General features: G+C 58.4%; 1 protein-coding gene across 3 annotated transcripts in view; it reads left to right on the top strand.

Moving 5' to 3' along the window:
* FOXP4 (forkhead box P4) overlaps positions 1-18,078 on the top strand; it is a 50,822-nt gene extending 32,744 nt beyond the window's left edge. For all 3 annotated transcript variants that reach the window (XM_057423578.1, XM_057423576.1, XM_057423577.1), the window contains 14 exons: positions 87-209; positions 2,000-2,086; positions 5,533-5,680; positions 6,093-6,297; positions 6,546-6,650; positions 9,224-9,311; positions 11,175-11,258; positions 12,038-12,239; positions 12,343-12,419; positions 12,611-12,712; positions 16,437-16,558; positions 16,653-16,719; positions 16,833-16,999; positions 17,170-18,078. In XM_057423578.1, coding sequence (XP_057279561.1) covers positions 87-209; positions 2,000-2,086; positions 5,533-5,680; positions 6,093-6,297; positions 6,546-6,650; positions 9,224-9,311; positions 11,175-11,258; positions 12,038-12,239; positions 12,343-12,419; positions 12,611-12,712; positions 16,437-16,558; positions 16,653-16,719; positions 16,833-16,999; positions 17,170-17,314 — 1,722 coding nt within the window. In that variant the 3' untranslated portion in view covers positions 17,315-18,078. The remainder of the gene's footprint in view (positions 1-86; positions 210-1,999; positions 2,087-5,532; positions 5,681-6,092; positions 6,298-6,545; positions 6,651-9,223; positions 9,312-11,174; positions 11,259-12,037; positions 12,240-12,342; positions 12,420-12,610; positions 12,713-16,436; positions 16,559-16,652; positions 16,720-16,832; positions 17,000-17,169) is intronic.
* The last annotated feature ends 8,123 nt before the right edge of the window (positions 18,079-26,201 follow it).

Genomic DNA, 26,201 nt, shown 5'->3' with positions numbered 1-26,201 from the left:
TGGGGGGCATGGATGATGCCCCAGGGGGTGGCATCAGGGGAGGGTTTTCCACGTTGGGATTGGTGACGTGTGTGTCCTCTCCGCAGGTCCCCGTGTCCGTGGCCATGATGTCCCCGCAGATGATCACGCCGCAGCAGATGCAGCAGATCTTGTCACCGCCCCAGCTCCAGGCCCTCCTGCAGCAGCAGCAGGCGATAATGCTGCAACAGGTAACGCTGCTCCTGGGCAGCTCCTTGGTGATCCATGAACTCTGGAGCTTGGTGCAGGCAGGTGGATGGGTCCTTTCCTCCTTGGGCTCCTGCATCCCCCATGTGTTTCCTTAGGGATTCCCAGCATGTCCAGTACCAAGGGATGAAAAGAGCTGCAGGTGCTCACAGTGCTGGCAGAGCCAGATGCTGCTGCCTGCAGCCAGAGTGTCAAAGCCCAAAAAGCTCCTGCACAAGGGCTGGTCTGGAGCTGCCCAGCTCGTGGGGTCAGTGTGGGTGCTCTTGGCTCTATGGGACCCCAGGCAGAGCCTCTGTGGTCACTACTTGGGCTTTGGGGTCGGTGTCTGGGTCCAGCTCCAGTGCGTGGGTTTGCTTCTCACGCCCCGCTTGGCTTTTCTTGAGCACTTGTCAAGTGTAAACTGAACAGGGAGGGAAGAAAAAGGAAGAGACAGAAAAAACCAAACCTCAGCTCCAAAACAAAACAGGTCTGCTTGGGTAAACACCTCCCGCCGGCGGGAGGGAGAGCAGGAGAAATCCCACAAGCATCCTCCCCACCCTTCCTCCTGCCTCCAGTACCTGTTTACTCCAAACAGGCTGATAAGGATTCAAGGTTGGCCCCAGGGAAAGAACAAAGGGTAAACACTACCCTGGGTGGGTCCTTCTGCAAGGCTCTTTGGAGCCGGATAAAGAAACACGTTTGACTGCAAATTAAACAACCCAGGCCGGAATAGCTCGCATTCTCCACCAGAAGAAAACCAAACATCACACCTCTCACCCCTGACCCAATGTTCCTGCAGCCCTGCTCGACCATGCTGCAGAGCCCTGCCTTTGATTGGCTTTTGGGTAAACACCCGGCTCTCCAAACCTGTCCGCAGACAGAAAGAGCAGAATTGCTGCTGTCAGCGCTGTCAGCCCCGAGCTGATAAAGGCTTCCCGGCATCCAAAGGGGCATTCCTGAGCCACCACCGGGGGGGGCACGGGATGGTGGGAGGGGGCTGCTGGGTACCGGTGACCTCCCGCTGCCTCCGGCCCCCCCCCACGCCAGCAAATCCATCACCAACAGTTTAGTTAGGGGCCAGGCGAGAGCTGGCAGCAGGTCCCAGACTGGGACCCTCTTGGTGGCTCGGTGCAGGGCTGGGGTGGTTTTGTCTCTTCTGCTGGCCCCTCTGCTTTGCCTGGGTGCTGCGAGGGGCCAGGATGCCCGTGCTTTTCCATGGTGTCCGTGGAGCGGGATGCAGGTCAGAGCCCCTAACACTTGCAGGGTTCCACTGTGCAGACCAAGGGCTGTGGCTCCTCCTGGCCTCTTCCCAGGGGTGTTTTGGGGTCCCACTGTGCCAAAGGTGGCATTTCTCCACTCATGATGTGCCAGAGCATCTGTCAAAGGGTTCACCCTCCTCCTGGCGGTTCACATTCCCCTTAGGACACGCGGGAATTACTGAGCTAGGGATTGTGTCCCTCTTCCTTGGGGCCGGGCCAGGCCAGGCAGAGCCGGGGCAACAGGTCAGCATTAGAACGGATGGCAGGTTTGGTTTGGTGGTGTTCAGGGGTTTCACTTGCTGTGGGGATGCAGAGCCCTTGGGAGTGTGTCCCAGGGTTTCTTCTGCAGCCGTGGCTCCTTTGGAGAGGACTTTTCCTCTTAACCCACCGCCAGGAGCCTGCCCTGACGGCGTGGTGCCAGGCACTGACGTGGCTGCGGCAGAGCTGGTGCTGGGCATGGGGTAGTGCCAGGCAGGGAGACGTGACCAGGGTGTTCCTGCTGCTAATTTTGCTCTCTCCCCTCCCGTCCCTCCCAGTTACAGGAATACTACAAGAAGCAACAGGAGCAGCTTCACCTGCAGCTATTGACACAGCAGCAAGCTGGAAAGCAGCAACCCAAAGAGGTGAGCTCACGCTGACGGGTTCTGGGCCATCAGATCTGGCAGCAAATAAAAGGGGGCCCAGCACAAAACAAGGTGTGTGTGAATCCCAGCACGCAGGGAGCCAGCAGGGATGGGGCATGGGGACATCCTGCTCATCCCTTCCTGAGGCACTGCCCCTGCCAGGCTCTTGGCACAGCGTGGGTCCGGCAGCCCCTCCTGAGCAAGCTGGCACAGCAGCACCCTGGCAAGTGGGTGAGCAGGGCTGCTCAGATGGGAACCCAATCCAGGGCTTTTCCTGCTGGGAAAGGCAGCTCTGCAAGACCCAAACACCACATGAAACAGCAGCCATGCCAGGAAAGGCCTTTTCCAATGGGAGATGCCCCCCGATGACCAGGCCCTTTGCTAGCGGACAACTGCTTATTCTGGTGTCATTGCATCAGTCTTGTATAGCTCCCTTTACACAATGGGTTTTGCTCTCCTTTCCTTAAAAAGGACTTAAACCTTAACTCTCTTTTCAGGGAGGAAGTGTTAAAGCCCAGACTCTGCCCTGGGGTGGCTGCAGCGGGGGCTTCAGCAAAGCCCACACCAGCACAGGAGGAACGGGGTGGCAGTGGCAACTCTGGATGGGATTAGGACCCACTCAAGCCTTCGGTACCCTTTGACCCAGGCTTTCAGTGCAGGATCTTGGTGTATTTATGCAGTGTGCGCAGGGTCAGGCTTTATCGGAGCCATCTCCAGGAGCTGGAGTAGCTGCTCGTGCTCCAGGAACGGGGGAGGCATAAATCTGAGCTTCCTCAAGGACTTTCCTCTTGGCCATGGTGATGTTATATTGCAGCAGCGAACAGGGATATAATTAAGCCCTAACAAAGGGCTTGCTTAGCGGCTTCCTGGTCTAAAAAGTACAGGTTAACTTTTAATTAAATGGTACAGAGGAGACAAGAAACTTATCCGCTAACAAAGTGAGTGGCTGGCAGGGCGGGAGGGGAATTAGGTGATGCTGAGGGCGCGTGTGCCCAGCTCCTGCAGCATCACCACCCCGTGGCTATTGAGATCATTGAGGGGATCTCCATGAGTGGATGGCAGAGCATTCCCCCTCCCCAGAGCACCCCAGCTCGGCTTTGTGGGGTCGGCTTCACCCTGAGAATTTGGGCAGCTGCTGTTAATGAAGCCTCATGCTGGGAATGAATGGTGATGCCGCTGCTTCCCCCGACGGCACAGGGAATAGCTGGCATGTCTGGGATGCCGCCACAGAGCTGCTCTTGGCCGGCGTCAGCTCCCTCATGGAGCTCCACAATGGTGTTTAATTACAGCCCTGCTGCAAGGTTTGTGAATTGGGCACCTTCTGCTTTCCCTCTGCTTGATTCCAAGCACTCGCCATGGTGTCATTGGATGTCTCTAAGCACGGATAGGGATCAGCAGGTGGGAATGGCTTTGGTGCAGAGCAGCAGCATCTGGTGGAGCAGCAGCACGGCTGGAGGTCCCCCAGTGAGCACAGGGAAGGGGAGAACAGGAAAAGAGGGAGCGCGAAGGGTGGGAATGTGTCGGAAGCGCCTGTCGGCAGCATCCTGTCCTGGAGGATGCAGGGGGTGCTTTGTGTCTGTGAGCTGGGGTGCAGGGAAGGGGCCAAGCAGGACAGCTCATGCATGCATCCCGCCAGGATGGGGCTAAGCTGCAGCACATCCCAGCCCATCCTGGAGCCTTTTCCTGCCTTGGGGTGTGAGTGTGAACCCCCAGCTCTAGCAGCATCCCGAGCATGGGACTGAGATGGCTCCAGGCCCTCGTGACAGGAGGTGGTGAAGCTGGGCTCTGCCATCCCACTCTTTCCCAGTTGCTTTTCCTCTTCAAGCCCAGCTGCTGCAAGCAGCATCCGGGTGCAGAGACCCCAATATCCCCTGCGTTCGAGGCCAGTGGGTCTCCATGTGCCCCTCAGAGCTGCTGGGGCAGGGAGTTGTCCCTCTGCCGAGTCTGTTGGGGTAGGGGAAGACGGGGGGGGGATGCAAGGGGGCTGCCTGCTGCCTAACCTTGGTGTCAGCTTAATGAACTGCTCCTGTCAGTCCCGCATGTCACGCCGAAACTCCTCCTGATGTGCTCATAAATCAAAGTGACGGCGGCTCTTAGCCCGGTAGCTGCACCCAGTCATCTGCGTCTAATGTACGGCGAGCGCAGGCGAAGCGCTGGACCCCGAGCCCCTGCGCTGGGACAAGAGGCAGAGTTGGGATGCAGGGGGGGTGTCTGGATGCTAAGCACAGGATCTGGCCCTAATGCAGAGCAGCCTCCTCTTGGAGGGGGGGGGGGGGGTGCTGGGGGTCCCTTTGGGAGCGACCCAGGCAGCATTTGCCAGGAGGGGAGAGGAGCTGGTGGAGTGATGGCCAGGGAGAGGTTTTGGATAAGGCTGGGGCTGACAGCGTCTCACAGCCCTGCCTTCTCCAGGGCAAACTGAGGCTGGTGGGTGGCTCTGCTCATGGGTGCACCTCTTCACCCGTCGCACTCAGTGGGTTTCGGACGTTGCGGTCTTCAGGCTCTGTGGGGCAGTGGCAGTGGCTTCTCCCGAATCCCCCGCTGCTGCCAGCTCAGATCCTCCCGACCTGCACGCAGCGTCTGTGCAAACAGGACTCTGAGGGGTTCCAGGGGTTACGGGGACGCCTGCCCCGCTAATGAGGCCGGGCAGGCCTGGGGCAGCTCCGCTCTCGGATTAGCAGCTGCCTGTCCCCATCCCTAATTGAATTCTCTCCCCTTCAGTTAATTCTCATGGATTTCTTGGTGCCTCCCCAGGGACTCGGCCTGTCTAACTAGTTTAGGGCCAGCTCTGCCGGTCAGAGCGCGGCCGGCTCCTGGGGATGGTGGGAGAGTTGCCTACTCCGTGTGTGCTTGTGACTATGGTGAGGGTGATGGGCACCTGCTCCCCTGTGACCCTGTCCAGGAAGGGGCTTGTAATGGTCATTTTTGGCAAATAGGAACCATTTCCCTGTTCAGAGGAGGGTCCTGTGCATCCAGGATGCTTTCTGGGTGCTGGCAGCCCCCTTGCTTTCAGTGATGCTCATGGGAGCTCACCCTGTGCTGTGGGACCTGCTCTAGTGGAAGGTGTCCCTGCCTGTGGCAGGGGTTTGGAATGGGATGATCTCAAGGTCCTTTCCACCCCGACCCAGTCAGTGATTCCATGACCCCACAGCTGGGCTCTGCGTGTTCCGAGCCTGCTCTCTGCTCTGAGCAAGCCCCCAGCTCCGCTCACTCCCTCTCATTTCAGCGCTTTATTTTTCCCTTCCCCTTTTCTTCCCCTCCTCTTCCGACAGCTCCAAGCCCGGGTCCTGCTGAGCCGCAAGGGGAGCGGCCCCGCAGCGGGATGGAGCACGCAGGGCTGCAGACCCATCGCCGCGGGCACCCCTCGCTGCTGCCATCATCCCCTGCGAGGCTCCTGCTGCAAGGCTGGAAATAACAGGCTCTGATTTCTCGCTTTTGTCTCCCGGCAGCCGTTAGGGAACAAGCAGCTGGCCTTCCAGCAGCAGCTCCTGCAGATGCAGCAGCTCCAGCAGCAGCACCTGCTAAACCTGCAGCGCCAGGGGCTGGTGAGCCTCCCACCGGGGCAGGGCTCCGTGCCCCTGCAGACCCTGCCCCAAGGTAAGGACCCTGCGGTGAGGAGCACGTTGGGGGGGGCCCCACGGCTGCAGCTTCTCCCTGCTGCGGGTGAGGGCGGGCTGGGGACAGGCCTGGGTCACTGCTTTTCCCATCTGAAGTTTGGGAGCTGATTGCGTTAATGCTGGAGCAGCTCGGGAGAGTTGGAGCTGGGTCATGTGCAGGGTTGGGTCCTGGTTTCCTCTTGCGTTGAGGTATGGGAACTGGGGTCTCCTCCCCTTTGGGGATGCTCTGCTGGACTCCGGGTGCTGCGGTGGGCATCACGATGGGGCCGTGTGTGCTTGGCCTTGGGTGATGATTTCCTGGTGCTGGGTCCCAAGCCAGCCCGGTGCCTGGGTGCCAGTGGGTGCTGCTGCTCCTCCCCACTGACAGTGGGTGCTTTCTCCCTGTGCCATAGCTGTGTGCCCCTCAGACCTCCAGCAGCTCTGGAAGGAGGTCACGGCCGCCCAGCCCGTCGAGGACAGCATCAAGCAAGAAGGTCTCGACCTCACCACCAACACCTCCAACTCTACCTCGTTTTCGGCCGCCAAGGTCTCGCCTCCCATTTCCCATCACCCTCTGCCCAATGGACAGAGCACCATGCACACGCCGAGAAGGGACAGGTAGAGCCGGGGCTGGCACTTTGTGTTTTTACCCCAGGAGAGGTGGAAGGGGCTGGGATCCATCACCTGTGGGGCTGGGAACAGGGTTGGGAGGGTTCAGCCCACCTCATCAGTGTTTGCCTGCACTGATGCGCCCACAGAGGACAAGGGAGACATCACCGTGGGGTCTCCTGAGAGCTGGCCCCATGCCTGGGAACGCTGGAGCATCGTGGCTGCTCCATCTGATGAGCCCTTTCCCTCTTCTGCAGCTCTTCCCATGAAGAGACCCCTGGCTCCCACCCGCTCTATGGCCACGGAGAGTGCAAGTGGCCTGGCTGCGAAACCCTCTGTGAGGACCTGGGACAGTTTGTCAAGTAAGTGCTCTGCTTTTTGAGGGAGGTCTTCCCAGAGGAGGGGGCAGCCCCGCTCTCAGGCCAGGACACGTGGGGCTGGTGGAAGGGAAACAGGTCCAGACACCCCAAAGTCTGTCCATTGCTGGAGAGGCCCATGCAACAGGGAGGAAGCACACCCGGGGTTGCTGCTGGAGGAGAGGAGCCCCAATGCAAGGGGCAGGACAGGAGCAGGCAGGAGTCTGCAGCTCCCTCCTGGGGAGGGGGGCAAGAGGAGGGAGGAAGCAGATGGCAGCGCGGCAGCCGCTGACACCGCTCGTGGGCTCCGGCGCTGACTGATTAACTCTGCTGTCGAGGAGCCCTCTGCCAGCGTCAGGGTCAAACAAATTGTTTTCACGCTTCGTCAGAGGTTTACTTAATTAGTTCATTTGCAATTAGATCTCTTTGTAGACGGGATTTTTAGCAAAGACATCAGAAGGAACTGACGGGCTTGCTTCCTCCTTCCCCCCCCTCCTTCTCTCTGGCTGGCTGCTCAGTGGCCAAGATGCACCAGAGTGCGCTTCGCTCGGCGGCGGTAAGGTTTGGGGGTGTTATAAACTGGTCCCGTCTGCTGCCACACACTCAGAGCTGGCTCCGATGGGGCCATTCCCTGGCCTCCTCATTCCCAGGGGAGGAGCTGGGCAGAGGCTTTGCACAGGGGGATGAGGAGGAGTGAAAGCAGAGCCGGGGAGCGTTGCTTGGTGGCGATGGAGTGAGTGAATGAGTCAGACCCCTGTGTCTTCCTTCCTTCCTCTGACTCATGGCGTGAACCTAGATAAGGCATCTCCGCCCGCCTCTCCAAACATGTTTACATGGCACAGGGCAGATGAGCAAGCTCTGGTTTGGAAGCTGAGGTTGGCAGGGGTTTGCCAGGGCTGGATGGTGGTGCCAGCAGAGCCTTGCTATGAGTCCTGTGTCCCCTAAGCACACCTAGAGCTTCAGGGGGAAGCTTCCCAAGGGGTAGCATCCCTGACAGCACTAGTGCAGTGTGTCTGTCCAACGTGAGTGCATGCTGGCGTGTGGGACAAACTCCCAGCTCCCAGAGGCTGAGCCCAGCTGCAGTGTGGACCTTGCTTTGAGTCCAGGCACTGGCTTTGAGCCTGTTCTGAGCATCCTCTCCATGGAGTAGCTTGGAAACCTCAGCATTGGCGTAGAGAGGGGCAGCACATCCTTTGAGCAGTGATGAGACTCGGTGGGACACGTGTCCCTTGTTCCTGCTCAACACAGCTTAGGTTCTCAATAGCTTCTTCCCTGGAGAAGCAGCCGTGCCCTCGGTCTGTTTGAGGAGCAGCGCAGGGCTGACACTGCTGGGGTTTGCTCACACACAGTCCCAGTTACCTGACCTGGTTTTGCAAGTTGGGGCTGGAAGTCTCACAAACAGCAGGGTGAGACTCCTGCGTCTTCCACATCTGGATCCTCCTGAGGCACCTTCTCCTGCGATGCCTCAGCAGAAATAGCTCAGTTTTGGTGCTGGAGAGCATTGGCCCTGGGACACCTTTGTGTTTCCCAGCAGTGGGTCCCAGGTACGATTTGCCCTTGCACCCACCATCCCCTCTCTGACCTGTCCCACTCCTTTCAGTGAGGACCCTCTGGGTTTGCACCCACCCCAGCAAGGACATGGCCCAGCCATTACTGTAGTGATAGGATGAGGGGTAATGGGTTAAAACTGAAACAAGGGAAGTTTAGATTGGATATAAGGAGGAAATTCTTTCCTGTTAGGGTGCTGAGGCACTGGAATGGGTTGCCCAGAGAGGCTGTGAATGCTCCATCCCTGGCAGTGTTCAAGCCCAAGTTGGACAAGGCCTTGGATGATACAGTTTAGTGTGAGGTGTCCCTGCCCATGGCAGGGGGTTTGGAACTTGATGATCTTCAGGTCCTTTCCAACCCAAACTGTTCTATGATTCTATGTTGTCAGGACTGGATGCGTCCCTAGGCTGCCAATGTGCTGAGGACTCCCACAAGGATGTCCCTGGCTCTGTAGCAGTGTCCCTGTCACCACTCCCAGGGGTCCTTCCCCTCCCCAAGAAGGAAGGAGGGTGGCAAGGCCCAAAGGTCCTTGTGTTCCATAAAGTGCTTTATAAACACAAGGCACAAAAGTGGTAGGATGAGAAGCACCCTGGAAATGTCACTTTCTGCCTTCAGGGCTTTCCTTAGAGGGTGTAAGTAAACCTCCATAATGCCACCTTTGTCCTGGGAACCTGCTGCTCAGGTCCTCCAGGGTGCCTCCTGCCAGCCAACCTTCTCAAGGACTTCCCATCAACCGTGACTGCTCCTGAGCACCACGGGGCCTCCCCAGGGCTGGTTATCCACAGCCAGGCTCCAGCCCGGGGTTGGGGAGGAGGCACAGCCCGTTTTGGTTGCCCGTTGTGCCTCAGTTTCCTTTCAGCTCTTCACACTTCAGGCAGTGGTGCCAGAGCATCCCGGGCAGCAGCTTGCATTGTGTGCCTGGCATGGCTGGTGCAGGCAGTTCAGGGCAGGGCCGATGCCAAGTGTGGTCCCAGCGAGGGGGCTGCATGTTGGGCACATCCAGGCATCGACACCGGCGTTCTCCTCCCCAGACACCTCAATACAGAACATGCACTTGACGACCGAAGCACGGCCCAGTGTCGAGTCCAGATGCAAGTGGTACAGCAGCTGGAAATACAGGTGGGTGCTGCCCAGCTCCTAAGGACGCAGGTTTAGACAGCATCTCCTTCCTGCACCGTGTCGTGACTGCTCTCTGTGCGATGGAGTTAGTGAGGTTGGAGACAGTAGTGGGATAACCAGCCACCCTAGGGCTCATTAAAGCAGCCTTCCTGAATCGTGCTGGATCTGGGCCACATCCTGGTGGAGATCAAGACTTGGGGGACCCTCAGATTGGTTCCCCCTGTGATACCAGCCCCCCTGCATGATTGTGATGGGTCTGGAAGAAGGGATAACCCACCCTTCCTGCCCAAAGTGTCCCAGGGAGTACAATGAGATGCCATTCCAGACACCTGGCACACGTGCTGCCGGGGGGTGCATGTCCACAGGCAGGACATGACCCTTCTCCAGCCCAGCAAGAGCCATAGGACTGCGTGGCTCTTTGGAAATCAGGCCACTTATTTTGGTCTTTGGAGCCCAACTTCAGGGGGCTATTTATGGAAAGCTGGTTCTTTAAATAGCATCTCCAACTCCCTGATGTGTTGTGTGGAATTTGGTTAATAGGAAAGGGGAGAAATGGGAGGAAAGGGAGGGGTTTCATCTTGGGACCTGAAAGCAGGACATGGCAGGGTCTCTGTTAGAGGGTTGCTCACCAGGACCCCCACGGCGTTACAGTGCCTGGGGGCCTGGGTGTTTGGCCAGGGGCTGGCGGGAGCTCAAAGCACTTCACACCCATCGCTGTGTGTCACCGTGGGTGCCACGGTGGGGGATAGTGCCCCTAGGGAGCAACAGGCCATGATGTGGGCAGCCTTGGGAGCCCCTGCCTGGCGTTACAATAACAGGGGCTGCAGAAGGGACCACGCAGCAAACCCCTCCCAGGCGGGAGGGCTGCGAGGCTGGGCGAAGCCGCGTGATCGCATCCTGCTCTCCAGCCCTCGCTAAAGCGAGAGGTTGAAAGCAATTACTGGGGCTTAAAGTGGGGAGGGAAAAGGGAGGCGGAGGGGGAAGCTGAAGGGCGAGGGGAAAGCTGTGTGTGCACAGAGGAGAACCTGCCACCGGAGCTACCAATTATAAAGTTTTCAGCATGGAGCTCCCGCTGTGCCGGCGGAGAGCGTCTGCATCACGAGGGGAGACCTGTCAGCTCTAATGAGCACCACGACAGCACGAAAGCGTGTGAGCTGCTCCAAACTTGCAGCAAACTCTGCTCTGGCTCCTGCCTTTAACTCCTTCCTCGCCCGAGTCCCAGCTCCGAGAAGGGGGCTTGGCTGGAGGAGCTGGCAGCACGTGGGGACGCGGAGCCCTGAGCTTGAGGGGTCTCGGTGGAAAGGGAAGGTGACGGGAGGAGAGCGGGTGTCAGATCCCATCGCCTCCGCCGGCCTCAAAGTCTCCCCTGGTGCCACAGTGAATATTTCACCCTTCTCCGCACTCCGGGGAGTAAACGGGGGGGGGGGGAGCGCGCAATTAGAGCGATGCTGTGCGTCCGCGTGGATGGATGGAGGGATGGGGGGATGCACAGGGGCCTGCTGGGGAGTGGGAGGCAGCAGGGACTGGGGGAAGGCAAAGGGGATGGGGATGTGGGGCACAGGGAGGAGAGGGATGCAGTGGGACGGGGCCGTCACTGAAGCTGTGGTTGTGGGTGATTGCACACAGGGAGCTGAAGCAGGGTCCCTTGTGTCCCACGCCATGGGTGCTGCAGCCCCCACCCCAGAGCCACTTCACTGGGCTCTTGGAGGGGCTCCACGTGGGGTAGGAGGTAGCTCCTGCAGGGCTGATGGAGGATGCTGGGGGCTCGGTGGGCAGCTCTGTGCAGGCCATGGGTACCTCTGCAGTGAGCACCAGCACTGCCTGACCATCTCCCTTCTGCTTCTTGCTTCCTGCTTCCTGCAGCTGGCAAAGGAGAGCGAGCGTCTCCAAGCAATGATGGCCCATCTTCACATGAGACCTTCAGAGCCAAAGCCTTTCAGCCAACCTGTAAGCCTGTGTCCCCCTCCTGGCCCTCTCCTTCCTCTTCCCTTGCCGCTGGCTGCTGTGCTCTCCTTGCCTTGTGCATGGTCACTACAACCCTTTGTGGCCCTGATGGGCTCCATGGGATGGGTATGCCCTGACCACCCTCAGCACACGTGGCCTGGTCCCTTGTGCAAAGGCATCAAGCAGGAGTGTAACACAGCCCATGTCGGTGGGTTGTGTTGCTCAGCCAGCTTGGAACATGTAGTGGAGGCATCCCATCCCATGGGTGCATCTCATTGCACAATTACATCCCATCCTATGGGTGCATCTCGTTGCACGATTACATCCCATCCCATGGGTGCATCTCATCGCACAATTACATCCCATCCTATGGGTGCATCTCATTGCACAATTACATCCCATCCTATGGGTGCATCTCGTTGCACGATTACATCCCATCCCATGGGTGCATCTCATCGCACAATTACATCCCATCCTATGGGTGCATCTCATTGCACAATTACATCCCATCTCATGGGTGCATCTCATTGCACAGTTACATCCCATCCCATGAGTGCATCTCATCGCACAGTTACATCCCATCCCATGGGTGCACCTCATCGCACAGTTACATCCCATCCCATGGGTGCATCCTCTTCCATGGTTGCCTCCCACCCCTGTTGAGCCCAGCAAGTCCCCCCCACAAGCCCTTCTTCCCTTGCCTTGTGGCACGAGCGGCTCAGCCCTGCCGCTGCCTTCCCCACACTGGTACCCAACAGCCACCCTCCCTCCTGTCCATGCAGCTGAACCTGGTCTCCAGTGCCACCCTCTCCAAGAGCACTTCCGACACGTTCCCTGATGGCTTACCTCATCCCCCCACCTCCGCCACGGCGCCCATCACCCCGCTGCGGCAGGGCCCCTCCGTCATCAGCTCTTCCACTTTACACAACGTGGGGCCCATCCGCAGGAGAAACTCGGAGAAGTTCTGCACCCCAATATCTTCAGGTGAGCTCCGGGGTGCAGCCCAGCCCCCTCCATCACACGGCCCCCAGGTCCCAAAGTGGGTCCCTTCACCCCCTTCCCCCCCTGTTTCTTGTCCCCCCTCCAGAACTTGCACAGAATCACGAGTTTTACAAGAACGCCGATGTCCGGCCGCCCTTCACGTACGCCTCCCTCATCCGGCAGGTGAGTGGCTCTGGGGTTCACTCTGCATCCCAAAACCTGCCCGCAGGAGCCTCGGGCAATGCTTTCCCCCTTTCCGTGCCCTGGGGACCCCCCAGTGCCTGCTGAACCCCCTCATGCCTCACCATGGGTGGGTGTTGAACCGCACCAAGGCGAGGCGAGTGATGCTCCTTTTCCCCCCTCTGGCTTCCCAGGCCATCCTGGAGACCCCCGACAGGCAGCTAACGTTGAACGAAATCTATAACTGGTTCACACGGATGTTTGCCTACTTCCGGAGGAACACGGCTACCTGGAAGGTGAGAGCAGCCCTGGGGCTCACCCCGTCCCGCTGGGGCTGCAGGAGATGCTCTGGCTTATGTGGGCATCAGCGGTAGCGGATCAGTTCATTGCACAGTTGGTGGTTTTGTGGGTAAATCCCATACTTTTTCCTTCTGAAATGCATCCCCCTTGTCTGAGGATGCATTGTCCATGCAGTGGGGTATGGCAAAGTAGTGTAGGAATCCAGGTTGAAGTGAAGTCACCCACTGCAGCACCAGGAGAAGGGCAGAGAAAAGAGCGAGACACTAGAAATGCCAGCTCAGGTTGGTGATGATCCAGTTGGATGGTGTGCTCAGAGCAGGATGTGCCACAGCCAGGTGAGGACAGTCTGCGAGGGGCAGCTTGTGGGTGCAGGGGCTGCTCCCCCCTTGGGTATGTAGAAATCAAGAACTGAGAAAACCCATCTCCAAGAGCAGGGGGGTGGTGAGAAGGAGCAGTTATTGCCCTAACACAGATTTATTTGTTGTTTCCTGCTGCGTGTATTTACTGAGCTTCCTCCTGCAAGAAGTGGCAGGGGGAAACCGACCCTTAATGAAATCAGGAGTGAGGGGCAAGCGAGATGGTGCCTTTTGAAAGGGTTAAGGAGGAATCGGTTCTTCTGGAGCCCCCGTGTGTCCGGAGCTGCCTGCAGCAGGGGTTTGCTTCTCACAGCAAACTTCGGCTGAATACCGGTTGCTTTGGCTCCAAAGTGCTTTGGGTGGCCCCTGGCTTCAGCATGGCTCATCCTGAGCATCCCAAGGGTAGCGGTGGGAAGGAGCAGGGTGGTCAGAGGTGCCGGGGTCATTCTTGGTGCTGGCAGTGGCCCGGCATCAGTCTGGGGTCCCCCTCATGGCACTCGTGCAGCACTGCAGGCCGGCGGCACATCCCTGGGCTGGCCTCAGCCCATGGGGACACCCCCAGGGTTGGAAGCTAATGGGGAGCCCTGGGACAGGGAGCCTGGAGCAGCTCCAGTGCCTCGCCATGCAGTGCAGAGCAGGGACTGTCCATGGCAGCGCTTTACCTGCTCCGTGCCTCAGTTTCCCCATCTGTGCAGCGAGATAGTGGCAGCTGAAAACATCTTTTTCCTGCCCTTTTATTGCCTGAAAGGAATAAGTATTTTGTTTTTTTTTTTTCCTTTGGGGCTCCCCACACCCCTTGTTCCCCAAGGGCAGAATTGGTGTCTTAGAGAAGGGCATCCCCCAGCCCTTCTGGTTCCCTTGTTGCTACTCTTTATCTGGTCCATGACCAGGAGGGGATTAAAAAGAGCTGCAGGGGGATGCTTCCCTTCACAACCCTCAGTGTCCAAGGCCAGGCATCTTTTGAAGGAGGAGGAAAAAATACTGTATTTCCACTCTTTGGAGAACCCACCGTTCCTGCTGTGCCTTCTCCTTGTCTCTGTAGCTTCCCCTGGGATGGGGCAGGGGTGCTGGGTACCCCATCCCCACCATGGGAGACCCCCAGCACGGCACAGGGAGCAGGGCTGGGGATGTAGAGCAAACATCATTAGCAAAGACAGATGAGAAGCAAACAGAGCAGCCAAGTCTGGCACTGAACAAATACTCTCTCAAAATACAAAAGCCACGTTAGGATGAGGCAGGGGACCCGCTGCCAACACCGGGGGGAGGATTCCCATGTTGGGGATCTCACCCAGCATCTCTCCCATGTCCTGGGACCGGGTCCCTGCCTGACACCCAGCACCAGGGATGGGGCATCCCAGGCTCTGGTGAGGCTCAGTCACATCCTGCCCAGTGCCAGGATTCATTGCACTTTTGCCTTTGCAAGCACATACCCACTGATGCCCCCGAGCAGGGGATGTCACTGTGGGGACAGGGGGGACGTGTGCCTCCATGTGCAGGAAAGGTTTCAGCTTTGCCACGCTTTTTGCCTTTCATCAGGGCTTTGTTTGGACGAGGAGTCCCCTGCACACACAGGAAGGAGGAAGGGGAGCATGGGCAGGATCCGGGAGGAATTCCTGTGTTTGCTCAGCAGGGGACAGGGGTTCAAGGGCAGCAACAGGACCCAGCCCTGGTTGGGCTTCAGACCCCCAGGCATGGGATGCAAGGGTAGAATTGGGGCCTCGGCTCATCCTTATCGAGAGCAGCCGGACCTTCCTCAATGGGTGATGCCAGTTTGGGGTGTGGGGACCAGGGATGCCTCAGTCCCATGTCCCAGGTGGAGCGCATCCCTCTGGGTAATGGCACCAGGCTCTACACGCACTGAGCATCACCCGAGGAGCTGGGCCGCTGTGTTCCTGGAGTGACCCAAGGGTTCCCAGTTATCCCAAAAAATCCCATAAGACAGCACAGATGAGCCTGAATCTCCTTCCCCAGGAAGGAGCCAGGGAGCTGCTTGCAGAGCTTCCCTTCAGGCTGGCTCTGCCAAATGGGGAGAGGAGCCAGTGGTGCCAAATGAGGTGCCAAATGGGGAGAGGAGCCAGGAGCCTTCGCATCCCTGCTCCTGTGCAACTGCTCTCACTGGGGCTGTTGTGGCAGCACCAGGCACCATGGCACAGCCAGGGACACTGGGGCAGCAGGCACAGGGCAGCAGCTGGAGGATGGATGGATGGATGGATGGATGGATGGATGGATGGATGGATGGATGGATGGATGGATGGATGGATGGATGGAGGACGAGGGAAGGAGCCCAGCTTTGGTTGGTTTTGTCCTTAAGTCAGAAAGGAGAAGGGGTGATGGTGCAATGTGATGAGGTTCTGGGAACTCCAACACTTCCCAGCGCTGGGTCGGGGTGGGGGTTCGGTCCTTGTGTCTCCTTTTGCCTTGTTGTGTTGGCCAGCTCCTTTGTTTATCCAGCCCCTGTTCGACCTTTTCAATTGCTGTTAATGTTTTAGCGGAACGAATTAGTCTCTCATCACGAATCAGGACTCGAAATAAAAAAAAAAAAAAAAGAAATAGAAAAAAAACCCCCCTCCGAGGCCAACTTCCTGAAATTGGGGTCATTCTCATTTGCAAGGCAGAGAATCCGAGAACCTTAATGCAAGGAAATTTATTCAAAGGCAGAGCCCCGGCGTGATTAGGCCCTTTGTAATTATAGCTCGGAGAGATTCCACTCCAGCCTCCTGCCTCCCTCATGGATTAGCAAGTGAGTCGGAAAAATACACAGGATTTAATTAGAGGCAAATTAAAATTGGTAATGAAATAGGGGCAGTAGCAAATGGCAGGGAGTTGGAAGGGGAAAAGGGAGCTGGTATCTCTCGGGGCTGCGCTGTCTGCCTACGTGTGCGTCTCTTTATTTTACATTTAGAAATGTAAAGATGGTCGATGTAAAGAAGAAAGGGAGGGAAAGGACCAAAAAGGGAGGGTGGGGGGAAGAAAAAAGAAAGGGAAAGATTAACTGGCTTTGCTTAACATCGCTGAGAGAGCTGCGGCAGAGAGGGCGGCTCTGCCCCTGGGTCCTTGCTGGCGCCGCTTATCCCTTGTCCCACACTGTCTTCATCTTCCTCAGCATCCGGCCAAGGTCCGTGAGGCAGGGCTGTGTCCCACGGGTGGTTTGGGGGCTCAGCTCCCACCCCCCTTGCTGATGATGGGGTGAGCGCTGGCCGTGTCCCTCTGTGGCTCTGCAGAGCGTTGGGCTGCGAACAGGACAGCGCAGGGACATGGGGAGCCGGAGGGGCTGGGTGAGGAGGAGGATGGTGATGAAGAGGAGGGGTCTGGGCAGCGGGATGAGGGCTGCGCCGCTGAGCTCTCCTGCCTGCTCTGCCTGCAGAACGCCGTCCGCCACAACCTGAGCCTGCACAAGTGCTTCGTGCGCGTGGAGAACGTGAAGGGAGCCGTGTGGACCGTCGATGAGCACGAGTACCAAAAGCGAAGGCCACCAAAGATGACAGGGTGGGTCCTTTCCCATGGGACACCTTCCCCCCACACACACCTCTGCCAACCCCTGGAGCTCATCCCTGCATCCTTCTGCTTTCTCTTCCTGCAGGAGTCCGACTTTAGTCAAAAACATGATTTCAGGACTCGGTTACGGAGCACTTAATGCAAGTTACCAGGTAAGGACCCAGTCCTGTCCCTGGCAGGGCTCTGGGGGGCCTAAACCTTCACTCTGCAGCCCTGTGTGGCCTCGCAGCCTCCGTACCCGAGCCGATGGCACTCTCTGTTGCAGGCTGCGCTGGCAGAGAGCAGCTTCCCGCTGCTGAACAGCCCCACCATGATCAACACGAGCTCCGCCAGCGGCATGCTGCACGTGGGCCACGATGACGTGAGCAGCACCGTGGAGCAGGTCAACAGCAACGGCAGCAACAGCCCGCGCCTGTCCCCGCAGCAGTACAGGTCAGCCAGGGCATGGGGGATGCTGCTGGTGGGTGCTACTGGGAGGGCTGGGAGCAAATGGGAGCGCCGGGAGCTGCTTGTTGCCTCCTGTGGCTCTTGTCCCCCAGGGGAGGTGATGATTGGACCGAGGGGGATCAGCACCCCGAGGCTGAAGGCTTCCCTCCCCGCAGCCATCCCGTGCACGTGAAGGAGGAGCCAGCCGAGGCAGAGGACGACAGCAGGCCCGTCTCGCTGATGGCCACCACCAACCAGAATGTGACGATTCCCGACGACAGGGACCTGGAGGAGGAGCTGCCGGTGGAAGACTTGTCCTAAGGACCCCTTCCTCCTCCCCACCGAGGGGCAAAACCCTTCCCACCATCCCGGCCGGAGACCAAGCGACGGCTCCCACCTCCCCAAGGTGACCTTCGGCGTTAACCTGTTTTTTAAAGGCACTTCCACAAAGCAAAAGGGTTTCCTTGGTGCAACGACCTGTTGCTGACGGCGCGTCCCTCACGCTCCCCACTGCCCCGCGCTGCGCCCCGGTGACTGACTGAGCCCTGCTTCAGGGGACATCCCTCGACATGAGAAGCGAAAACCCAAGAGCTGGACTTTTTCTCCCCTCCTCCCTTGGTTAGTGAGTGGTGAACGAGGATGGTAGGTTGTTTCTGTCCGAAATGGTCCCTCCTTCCTTCCCTGTGCGAGGGAAGGCAGCTCCGTCCCCTCTTCCCTGCGGTGCTCGAGCCTCCAGCAGCGACCGCCCCGGCAAGGGAAGGCGATGGCAGGAACCCGCTGTCATCTCTCCCATCACCCAATGGGGTTTGCACTAGGAGGGACTGTGGACCCTGCCCATGTGCTGCTTCCACCTGGCTTTGGGGGAAGAAACAGCAGAAACAGGAGGCAAGTCCTCTGCCATGGTCTGGATGTGAGGCTTGCACCGTTGTCTCCCGGCTGGGCAAGGATGAGGACCGGTGCTTTAGTGGGACTGTGTCCCCTTGGCCTTGCCACCTCTAGCAGGTCCCTAAACCACCCAGCCCCTGGTCCACAATGGTGGGGAGCTGGTGGCACCAGCAGTGGTGACCGTCTCCAGCCAACCACCAGTGAGGGCACGGCTCCTGCTTCCTTCTTGATGTCATCTGCAGCAGGTTACACCCCTCTCTGTGGCCCAACTTCGGCTTCAGGGGGGGCTCCTGACCCCTGTGTGCCCGATCCCTGCTCCAAAGGCTCCAGGGTGTCCGAGGCTGCAGCTCGGCCATCCTGCTGGTGGCAAAGCCAAATCAGTGAGCCCTTGTGGTGGCCAAACCTGGCCGTGGCCGCTGAGCCGAGCCTGCTGCCTCCGGGGCTCCCACTTTCATCTTGTCCTTTCGTTATCCTTTTGTGTGCGTCCAGATGGGAAGATACCAAAAGATTTCTAGAGACAGAAGGTCCGTAGTTCAGGTGAACAGATGGTATTAATGCCAAAAAGAAAAGAAATATTAATAATAACGAGAACAACACAACCAAACACCCCTCTTCTCCCTGCTCTTTCTTTCGGTGGTGGTGATGCGGGTACCCAGCGCTGGGCTCCTCCTCTCCTCCTCCACGGCCGGGCTGGCACTGGCTGTACTGGTACGCAGCGGGGTCTGCTGTGATGGACACGGAGCTCTCCCAAAGCGACCCAGAGCACTGCTCCATCCTCCCAGTACCCTGGGTTGACTGTGCTGGGGTCCTGGCAGCAGCAGCCCCCTGGGAGCTGTGGTTTGGGTTGAAAATGCCACACGCAGCTTTGGTTCAGGGGGTACGTGTTTGTCCCCATGCATCACCCCTGTGACATCCCCCGGGGGATCTCAGCCCTGTGCCACGTGTCCCTCATGCAAGCCTGCACCTCAGAGCACCCTTTTTGCTGCTGCTTGCATCCTCCATGCCCACTGCACCCGTGGGTGAGGCTGGGTTGCCCTGGGCCACCCAGCTACTGGTCCAGGGGATGCTGAGACCCTCAAGGAGCTGGGCTGGGGAGGGGGGCGCACATCATGGTGAGGCTGTAATGGGAGTTAAAACCCAGCCCCACACACGGGTGCTGAGGCTGTCCCAAGCCATTCCAGGCTGTTCCATGCCATTCCGTACCGGCCTTCGCTAGGTGTCTCCACTCGACCCGTGTTTCCTGCTCCCGCCTGCCTCGCTGCTGCCAGCACGCTGCTCTGAGGAGGTTTGTTCTCCAGGCCAACGGGGTTCTCCCCTTTTCCCCGGCCTCCCCTGGCTTCATCCTCACTCCATTGGACACCAAAGACCCTGCCTGGGCTGGGGGCAGGAGCCAAACCCTGTCTCTTGCAGCCCCGGCCCCCCCCCGAAGGAGTTTTTCCTTCGTGTTTTTAATGTGATTTTGTTCAACCAGGCTTCATTTTAAGTTATTGTTTCTCCCACATTTACAGCTGCAGAGGGAGGTGGCAGCACAGCCTTGCTGCTCTCCCCATACCAACGGGGGGGGGGATGCCCAGCCTGGGTGTTGGTGTGAAGCCCCCGTCTCCATGTCCATGTTCACCCTCGGCAGGACATCCCCTGCTTCCATCCAGGCTTTTGGGGTTCGGTTTGCATCTCCCTGATGGGGGCTATTGTGTCTCTTAGGGCTGTGCCAGCGCCCCGTGTCACCCCTCGTGCTGCTCTAGGACACCCCAGTGCCCCTGCAGAGGGGATAACCCAGCCTTGCACTGGGGCACTTTGTTCTCTCCATGGAATGGGCTTTGCAGCATGGCTGATGCTGCGGGTACGGGGCGGTGGGTGCTGCAGGGACACCTTCCACTAGGGCAGGTTGCTCCAAGCCCCATCCAGCCCAGCCTTGAGCACTGCCAGGGATGGGGCAGCCACAGCTTCTCTGGGCACCCTGTGCCAGCGCCTCAGCACCCTCAGGACAAGGAGGTTCAGGACCTGCTCCCCTTCATTGGTTCTTCTAGGTCCTTTCCCTTCGCCTTCCTCCTGCTCTTCAAATTTAATGCCAATAAGCTCTGCAGCCCCCAGGTTTCTGCACTGGGGCAGCAAAACCCAGAGGTGGTCCTGGCATGGAGCGCACCCGGCACCGGCGGCTCCTGCTCGGGGTGGGATTTCTAGGTTTAAGTGTTTCCAGAGGTACAGACATCCCGAAACCCTGCCCAGGACCTCCAGAGCCAGACCGGTCCAAGCCACAGCCCCAGCTCTGCAAGGACAACCTGGCACCTTCCCCTCCTCGCCACGCATTCCAATAGGTCCTTAGCTGCCACCCTGGCTCCCAAGAGCACTATATATATATTATATATATATATATAAATAAATATATAAATGTAAAGGAGTTTTTTCTCTTCAAACACATGCCCAGGTTTGGGAAATCCTATGGGCTCCATTGATTCCTCTTCCCCCCCTCTTGCTGAGATGGGAATCGCGGTGGGTGATTGCACAGGTTTGATGCTTGGGGGTGAATTTAATTCATCCTCTTACACCCAGCCTGGCTGTTCCATGGGTCCCATCAGCTCCTGGTACCATCATGCCCCCACCTACCCCTTCACCCTGCCGGGTGGCTCTTTGCTGATTTGGATTTGAACTCATTCTACGTGGCTTACCTCAAACTCACGCCAAGGCAGGGATGGGGGGGGAAGGAAGGTAATGGACCAAACGCATCGTGTGGCAGAGCTGTGTGTCTGTATATACTGAGATATATATATCTGGTCAAACCTACCAGCACCAATTGTGCTCTTTTTTGTTTCCTCGGGGTATTTTTTGTTTGATTTCCTGGTTTTTCCCACTCTGGGGCAGTTCTGCCAAGGGAACGTGTGTGTGGCCACCTCTCTGTAAGTAAAGGCGTTTTCCTGGTATCTCCCACTGAAGGAATTCCTCATTTTTCCATGTCTTTTTTTTTTTCTTCCCTCAATGATTTTTATTCCTCACCCCCAATAGCTAGAATAGATAGAGCTGGGGGGGGGGCAGAAACCAGTGCTCAAAGGGAAGGGGTGCTGGTAGCACTGGGGAGCTGCTGGCGAGGCGACGGGGCAGCAGCAGCCCAACCTGCATCAAACCAAAGGGTTTCTTTGCTTTGTTTACAGCCTCACGCCCCAGAGGGTCTCCCTGGATCTAGGTTTTTGTCCTGGAAGCATTGGGGAAGGTGGGGACAGGCCCGAGCCAGGGGCTCACCCAGGCCACAACCTCATCCTTTATCTCCCCCCCCCAACACACACACACTTTGTTTCTCCATCCTCTTCGGCCTGGGTGGGAGGTGATGCTGGGGAGGTGGGACAGGTCCACGGGGGCTGGAGGAAGGTGGGGGGGAAGGATGTGTATAAAGTGACCGGACCCCTTCCCTCCCGCTGCATCCCCTGTGCTGTATAAAGGAACGAGCATTGCTGTGTATTTGTACTCTGAACCTCCGTGTGTCTGCGTTGGCAGACGGTAAACCCTTGTACAGTAGGAATAGCTGCATGTAATCTGTATGGACAACGGCATTATAAAATGCAATAAAATAAATTACCTATCATGCTGCTGTGCTGCCTGCTCTGTTCTGATCATTGATGTAAAGAAATCCCGGCCCGTTTTCATCCTTGCAGGCTCTTGAGCAGCGAGAGAGCGATGGTCAGCCTGGTTTTGGAGGGGAGAGAAGTGACTCTCTCTGCTCTGGGGCAATGTAGGTCCCTGTACCTACTCCTTCCAGCACCAATGGCCGGGACATTGGGTATCCATTAGGAAGCACTCATGGAGGCTCCAGAAGCGGGGCCGGGTTTGCAGCCTTGAAATCTACCCCTTAAAAACGTGAGGCTTTGGCACATCCCTCAGATAATGGACTTCCAGTGGCATGGAGGCTGTGCCATGGGGAGCTTCTGGCTGTTGCTTCGTGTTCTTTTCCTGCACATCCTCACTCCGAGTCGGGGCCAGAGCTGCAGCAAAGGGGACGGGGATGGGGATGGGGCAGGAGCGCATTTCAGCCCTGAACTGGCTGCCTCCCAGCTGCTTCCAACCCCTGCCAATATGAACAAGCTGCTGCAGCCCCTTTCCCTGCGCTGCTCCAGCTCAGCCAAACTTCCTTAATCTTTTTTCCAGTGGCTTTTTTCCAGGGTTCCTGAACCACATCCAGCTCCACAGTGGCTTCCTGGGGCGCGCTGACCGTGCCACCACCAGCCCCTCGCAGCCACGGGCGCAGGAGCCAGCAGAGGGGCCGTGTCCCTGTCCCCCAGGGGCTCGTGGCCGTCGGTCACTGCGGGAGCATCTGGCTTTGATGGATTTAACACTTGGAGAAAGAGCTTTTAACTTGTAAACTAGGAACTTTTTTGGCCTTTCTGTTTTGCTGCAGACATGGAAGGTCTCTTGCTTTGATTGCAAAGCCAGTATGTGGATGGGGGATGAGACTGGGACCAGCCACCCCTTCCCCTCATGAAGCTGAGTAATTCCATGCACCTAGAAAACCATGGTATCCTCTTTGTCATCCCCACCCCTCTCATTCTCTTCCCTCCAGAGCTCATATCCACAAGGATGCCACCCTTCTCTCCATCTTCGCCCTAAATCCATGAGTTTTCACCCACCCCTGAAGCACGGTGTGGGGTTTGCTGCTGCGAGCTGAGCCCCTGGGGAGAGGCCTTCAAACAGTTCAACAGACCAGATGAAAGGAGGGAATGCTTTTGGTGGGGTTGGTTTGCCTTGGTTTTTAATGAGCATTAAGGAATTGCAACAACAGGGGCCAGGAAAGGATGTGGCCAAAGCATTCTTGCTCTGAGATCTGTTCCCCTCCCTGGGCCGCTGATGTCTCCGGGGTCTCTGGTCCATGTGGCTGTAACCCTTGGTGGGATGCTCTGACAGACATTGATGTGTGTCCGTGGCACGACACGTGCTCGGCTCGATGCTCCGGGACAGGAGGGGGAAGTCTTTAACTTTTTCCTTCTTCAAAAGACAAATGTTCACAGGGCCCTTTTTTATATTAAGTTTTTTATATATTAAACGTCTGTTTCCTTCTTTTTCTCTTTTTTTTTTCATTATTTACAGAAATAGCCCGTGACTCATCAGAATCCGTGAGCAGAAAACAGTGGGGTCATTCACTGCGCACCCAGCGAGCCGGGGCCTCCCCCCCTCCTCGCACAGGAGCCGTTGAGAAGCTCGGTTTTGTTTGGGGACTCGGTGTGGATGGATGAGGGGTTATGGCTCCGGCCCCGAGCAAACACGGCTCCGTCTGCACAGCCCCGCTCTGTGCTGACTCCACGGCCCCATTCATGGCAGGTCAGCGGCGGCGTGGGGCTGGGCCCCGTGCTTGTTTTCGCATCACCGGCGTCTGCTGCTCTCTATTTATTTTCCTTTCGGAGCAGCAAAGGGATCGATGCCGGGAATGTTGCAAAACCCTCTTTGAACTGCACGAGTCGAGGCTGCAGCGCTGAAACCCTTCCCGGAGCCGGGAACGTCGGGGAGGTTGAAATCTCTGCCCAACGCTTGTGCATCGCCGGGCAGCAGCAGGTCCAGGGTGATGGGGAGCAGACCCCGCTCCCCCCCAACAGAGCCCAGGAGCGGGGAGGATCCGAGTGGATTTACTTTGGCGGGCGAGGAGCCGGGAGCGGGTGCCAGGGGTTGTGAATGTGGGTCAGTGCAGTCACACACCTACAGAAACAGCCTTGTGTTCCAAAATACAGCCGGCTCCCACAGAGCTCCTCGGGCTGTATCGCAGGGTTCATCCGGGTGTAGCAGTGCAGGACTAACGTGCCCCCAGCCCTGCTCCTCCCGTCCCCAGCACCCTGCTAACGCTGCTCCAGGGGCATTTCCTTTAGAGGTGATGATGCTTTGGGGGAAAAAGACTTGTTTTTATGGAAAATGCTCTCGGTGTGCCATGGGTAACCCCATGGGAGACCTCACTGGGCTCATTCCCCTGCTCTGCTCCCCTCCATCCCTGGAGCTTTCCAGTACAGGGATGGGGCTGAGCAGAGGGAGTATCCTGAGCCACTGAAGTTGTGACTCAGCTTCCCAGGTGCTCTTTAATCTCTTTGTGTGGGTTATCAGCTGGAGCTGCCAGCACAAAGGAAAAGTGCTGCTGATCCCCACCCAGGTGTGCAGCCTCGTGGCCTGAGCCGTGCACGTGGCACCCTGGTTCCCAGCTCCGTCATAGAACCATGGAATGGTTTGGGTTGGAAGGGACCTCAAAGCTCATCCATCTCCAGCCAGGGACCCCTTCCACTAGAGCAGCTTGCTCCAAGCCCCTGTGTCCAACCTGGCCTTGAGCACTGCCAGGGATGGGGCAGCCACAGCTTCTCTGGGCACCCTGTGCCAGCGCCTCAGCACCCTCACAGGGAAGAGCTTCTGCCTAAGAGCTCAGCTCAGTCTCCCCTCTGGCAGGTTAAAGCCATTCCCCTTGGCCTGTCCCTACATCCTTGTCCCAAGCCCCTCTCCAGCTTTCCTGCAGCCCCTTCAGGCACTGGAGCTGCTCTCAGGTCTCCCCTTCAGGAGCCTTCTCTTCTCCAGGCTGCCCCAGCCCAGCTCTCTCAGCCTGGCTCCAGAGCAGAGCTGCTCCAGCCCTCGCAGCATCTCCATGGCCTCCTCTGGCCTCCCTCCAACAGCTCCACGTCCCTCTTGTGCTGTTGTTCCCCAGAGCATCACCCCCTGGGCAGTCACCCGCCTCCTTCCCCAGGCTTGATGCAGCCCCACGGCTGCTGGCTCCTTCCTGCATCCATCACCTTTGTCCGGTGGCTCCGCATCCCTTGGTGCTGCTCGGGAGGAGCGGGGCCGGGCTCCTGGGTTCCGGAGCAGGTAAACAGGGAGGAATGTGCGGCGGCAGCGCGTGGGGCTGGCGTGTTCCCAGGTGACTCACGGGCACACCCCGCACGCATCCCGCTCCGGCTTGGACGCCGCTGGAATGAATCCTTGTGGAAAGCTGCCGGGACCTGCTGGGGCTGCGGCCAACGGAACGGTGTCAGGTGAAGGAAATGACCCAGCCGCTGGCTCTGGGGGGGTGACCCCCCCCGGGATGGTGTTAGTCAGTGCTTCACCCTCAGTAACATGGATGCGCAGAGAAGGCCTCTGCAGCAGCAGCACTGTGGCTGGGGAGGAGGGCCCCTGCATCCCACTGCACCCCATCCTGCGCCATGCACCAGGGCTCTGTCCAGGTGGGGATCCCTGTTTTCCCAACCTGCCAAGCAGGGACTGATGTGCAGCGCCTGGCTCAGTGGGGTGGCCTGGATGGTGCTGGTTGTGCGGAGGATGCAGCTCCAGCCACAGGATTTGAGAGCCACCGAAGGGTGCAGGCAGGGATGCTCCTCTTGGGAGGGTTATTTAAAAGGCACAAGCCATGGTGACAAGCTGGCTTTAAAGCAGACCAGTGCTTGAGGTCTTGCACGACCTCAATCTCCCTGGCTCCAGGCTGGAGCTTTCAGAGAGATCCTGAGCACGCTGGGTCCCCCCAGTCCCACTTTTCCCCCTCCTGACACATGCAGCCACAGTGGTGACATCCCAACCCTTTCCCCTTACCCCTCACCGCACTAAATGCCACATCACCACGCAGGAGGCAGCAGCAGGATTGCAGCATCCCCACGCAGGAAAGCAGCGGGTTGCGGGGAGTCATCGGGGCTGTCCCATGGGCACAACCCTGCTCTGGGAACCCAGAGCTCTGCATTGCAACACCAAGCATTGCCCAGACCCGCAGCGTGTCCGGGAAGTGATGGCAGAGGGAAGTGGTGGCTTGGGGTGACCCCAGCCCCAACACTGCAGGGAGGGCACCCCAAATCCGGGCTCACGCTGGGCTGCAGGAGCTTGGAGCAGCCCCAACCTCTCCGCGTGCTGTGCAATGCCGGGCTCTTTAAAGGCAGGCAAACAGCAGTGATATAAAACCCCCCCCCACGTTTGAAACGGTCCCGCCAGCTCCTACATGATGCTCTGCACGAGGCCCAATCCTCATGGGGACCCTGTGCCGGAGCGAAGGCCCGCATGGGACACGCTGCTGCTGCCGGGAAGCTCCGTGTCACCGTGACTCTGGGGCTGGTGATGGCTGTGACACCGTCCCCTCCGCTCCCAGCGCCCCGGGGAGCCGAACCTCGTTTATGTCAGCTGGGGAAACTGAGGCAGGGAGGGGTGGCGGGGGCAGAGGGTAAAAGCGGCCTCTTTGCTGCCCTGTCCCGAGCACGGCCGGGCAGTGGCAGCCCCCGTTCTCCCCCTACCCCAGGGGAAACCAGAGCCGAGCCGAGCCGCAGCGCGGAGCAGCCCCGGCCCCGAGGCTGCCGCTGGGATCGAGCGGCTCCGGCTCCCGGCCGCGGGGCACGGGGCG

The sequence above is a fragment of the Pezoporus wallicus genome, unplaced genomic scaffold (genome assembly GCF_028554395.1).
Source record: "Pezoporus wallicus isolate ANWC-B61680 ecotype Strahan unplaced genomic scaffold, APGP_CSIRO_Pwel_v1 contig_13071, whole genome shotgun sequence".
NCBI classification, from domain to species: Eukaryota; Metazoa; Chordata; class Aves; order Psittaciformes; family Psittacidae; genus Pezoporus; species Pezoporus wallicus.
The sequence above is the reverse complement of the archived record's forward strand: the minus strand, read 5'-3'. Positions and strand labels throughout refer to the sequence as shown.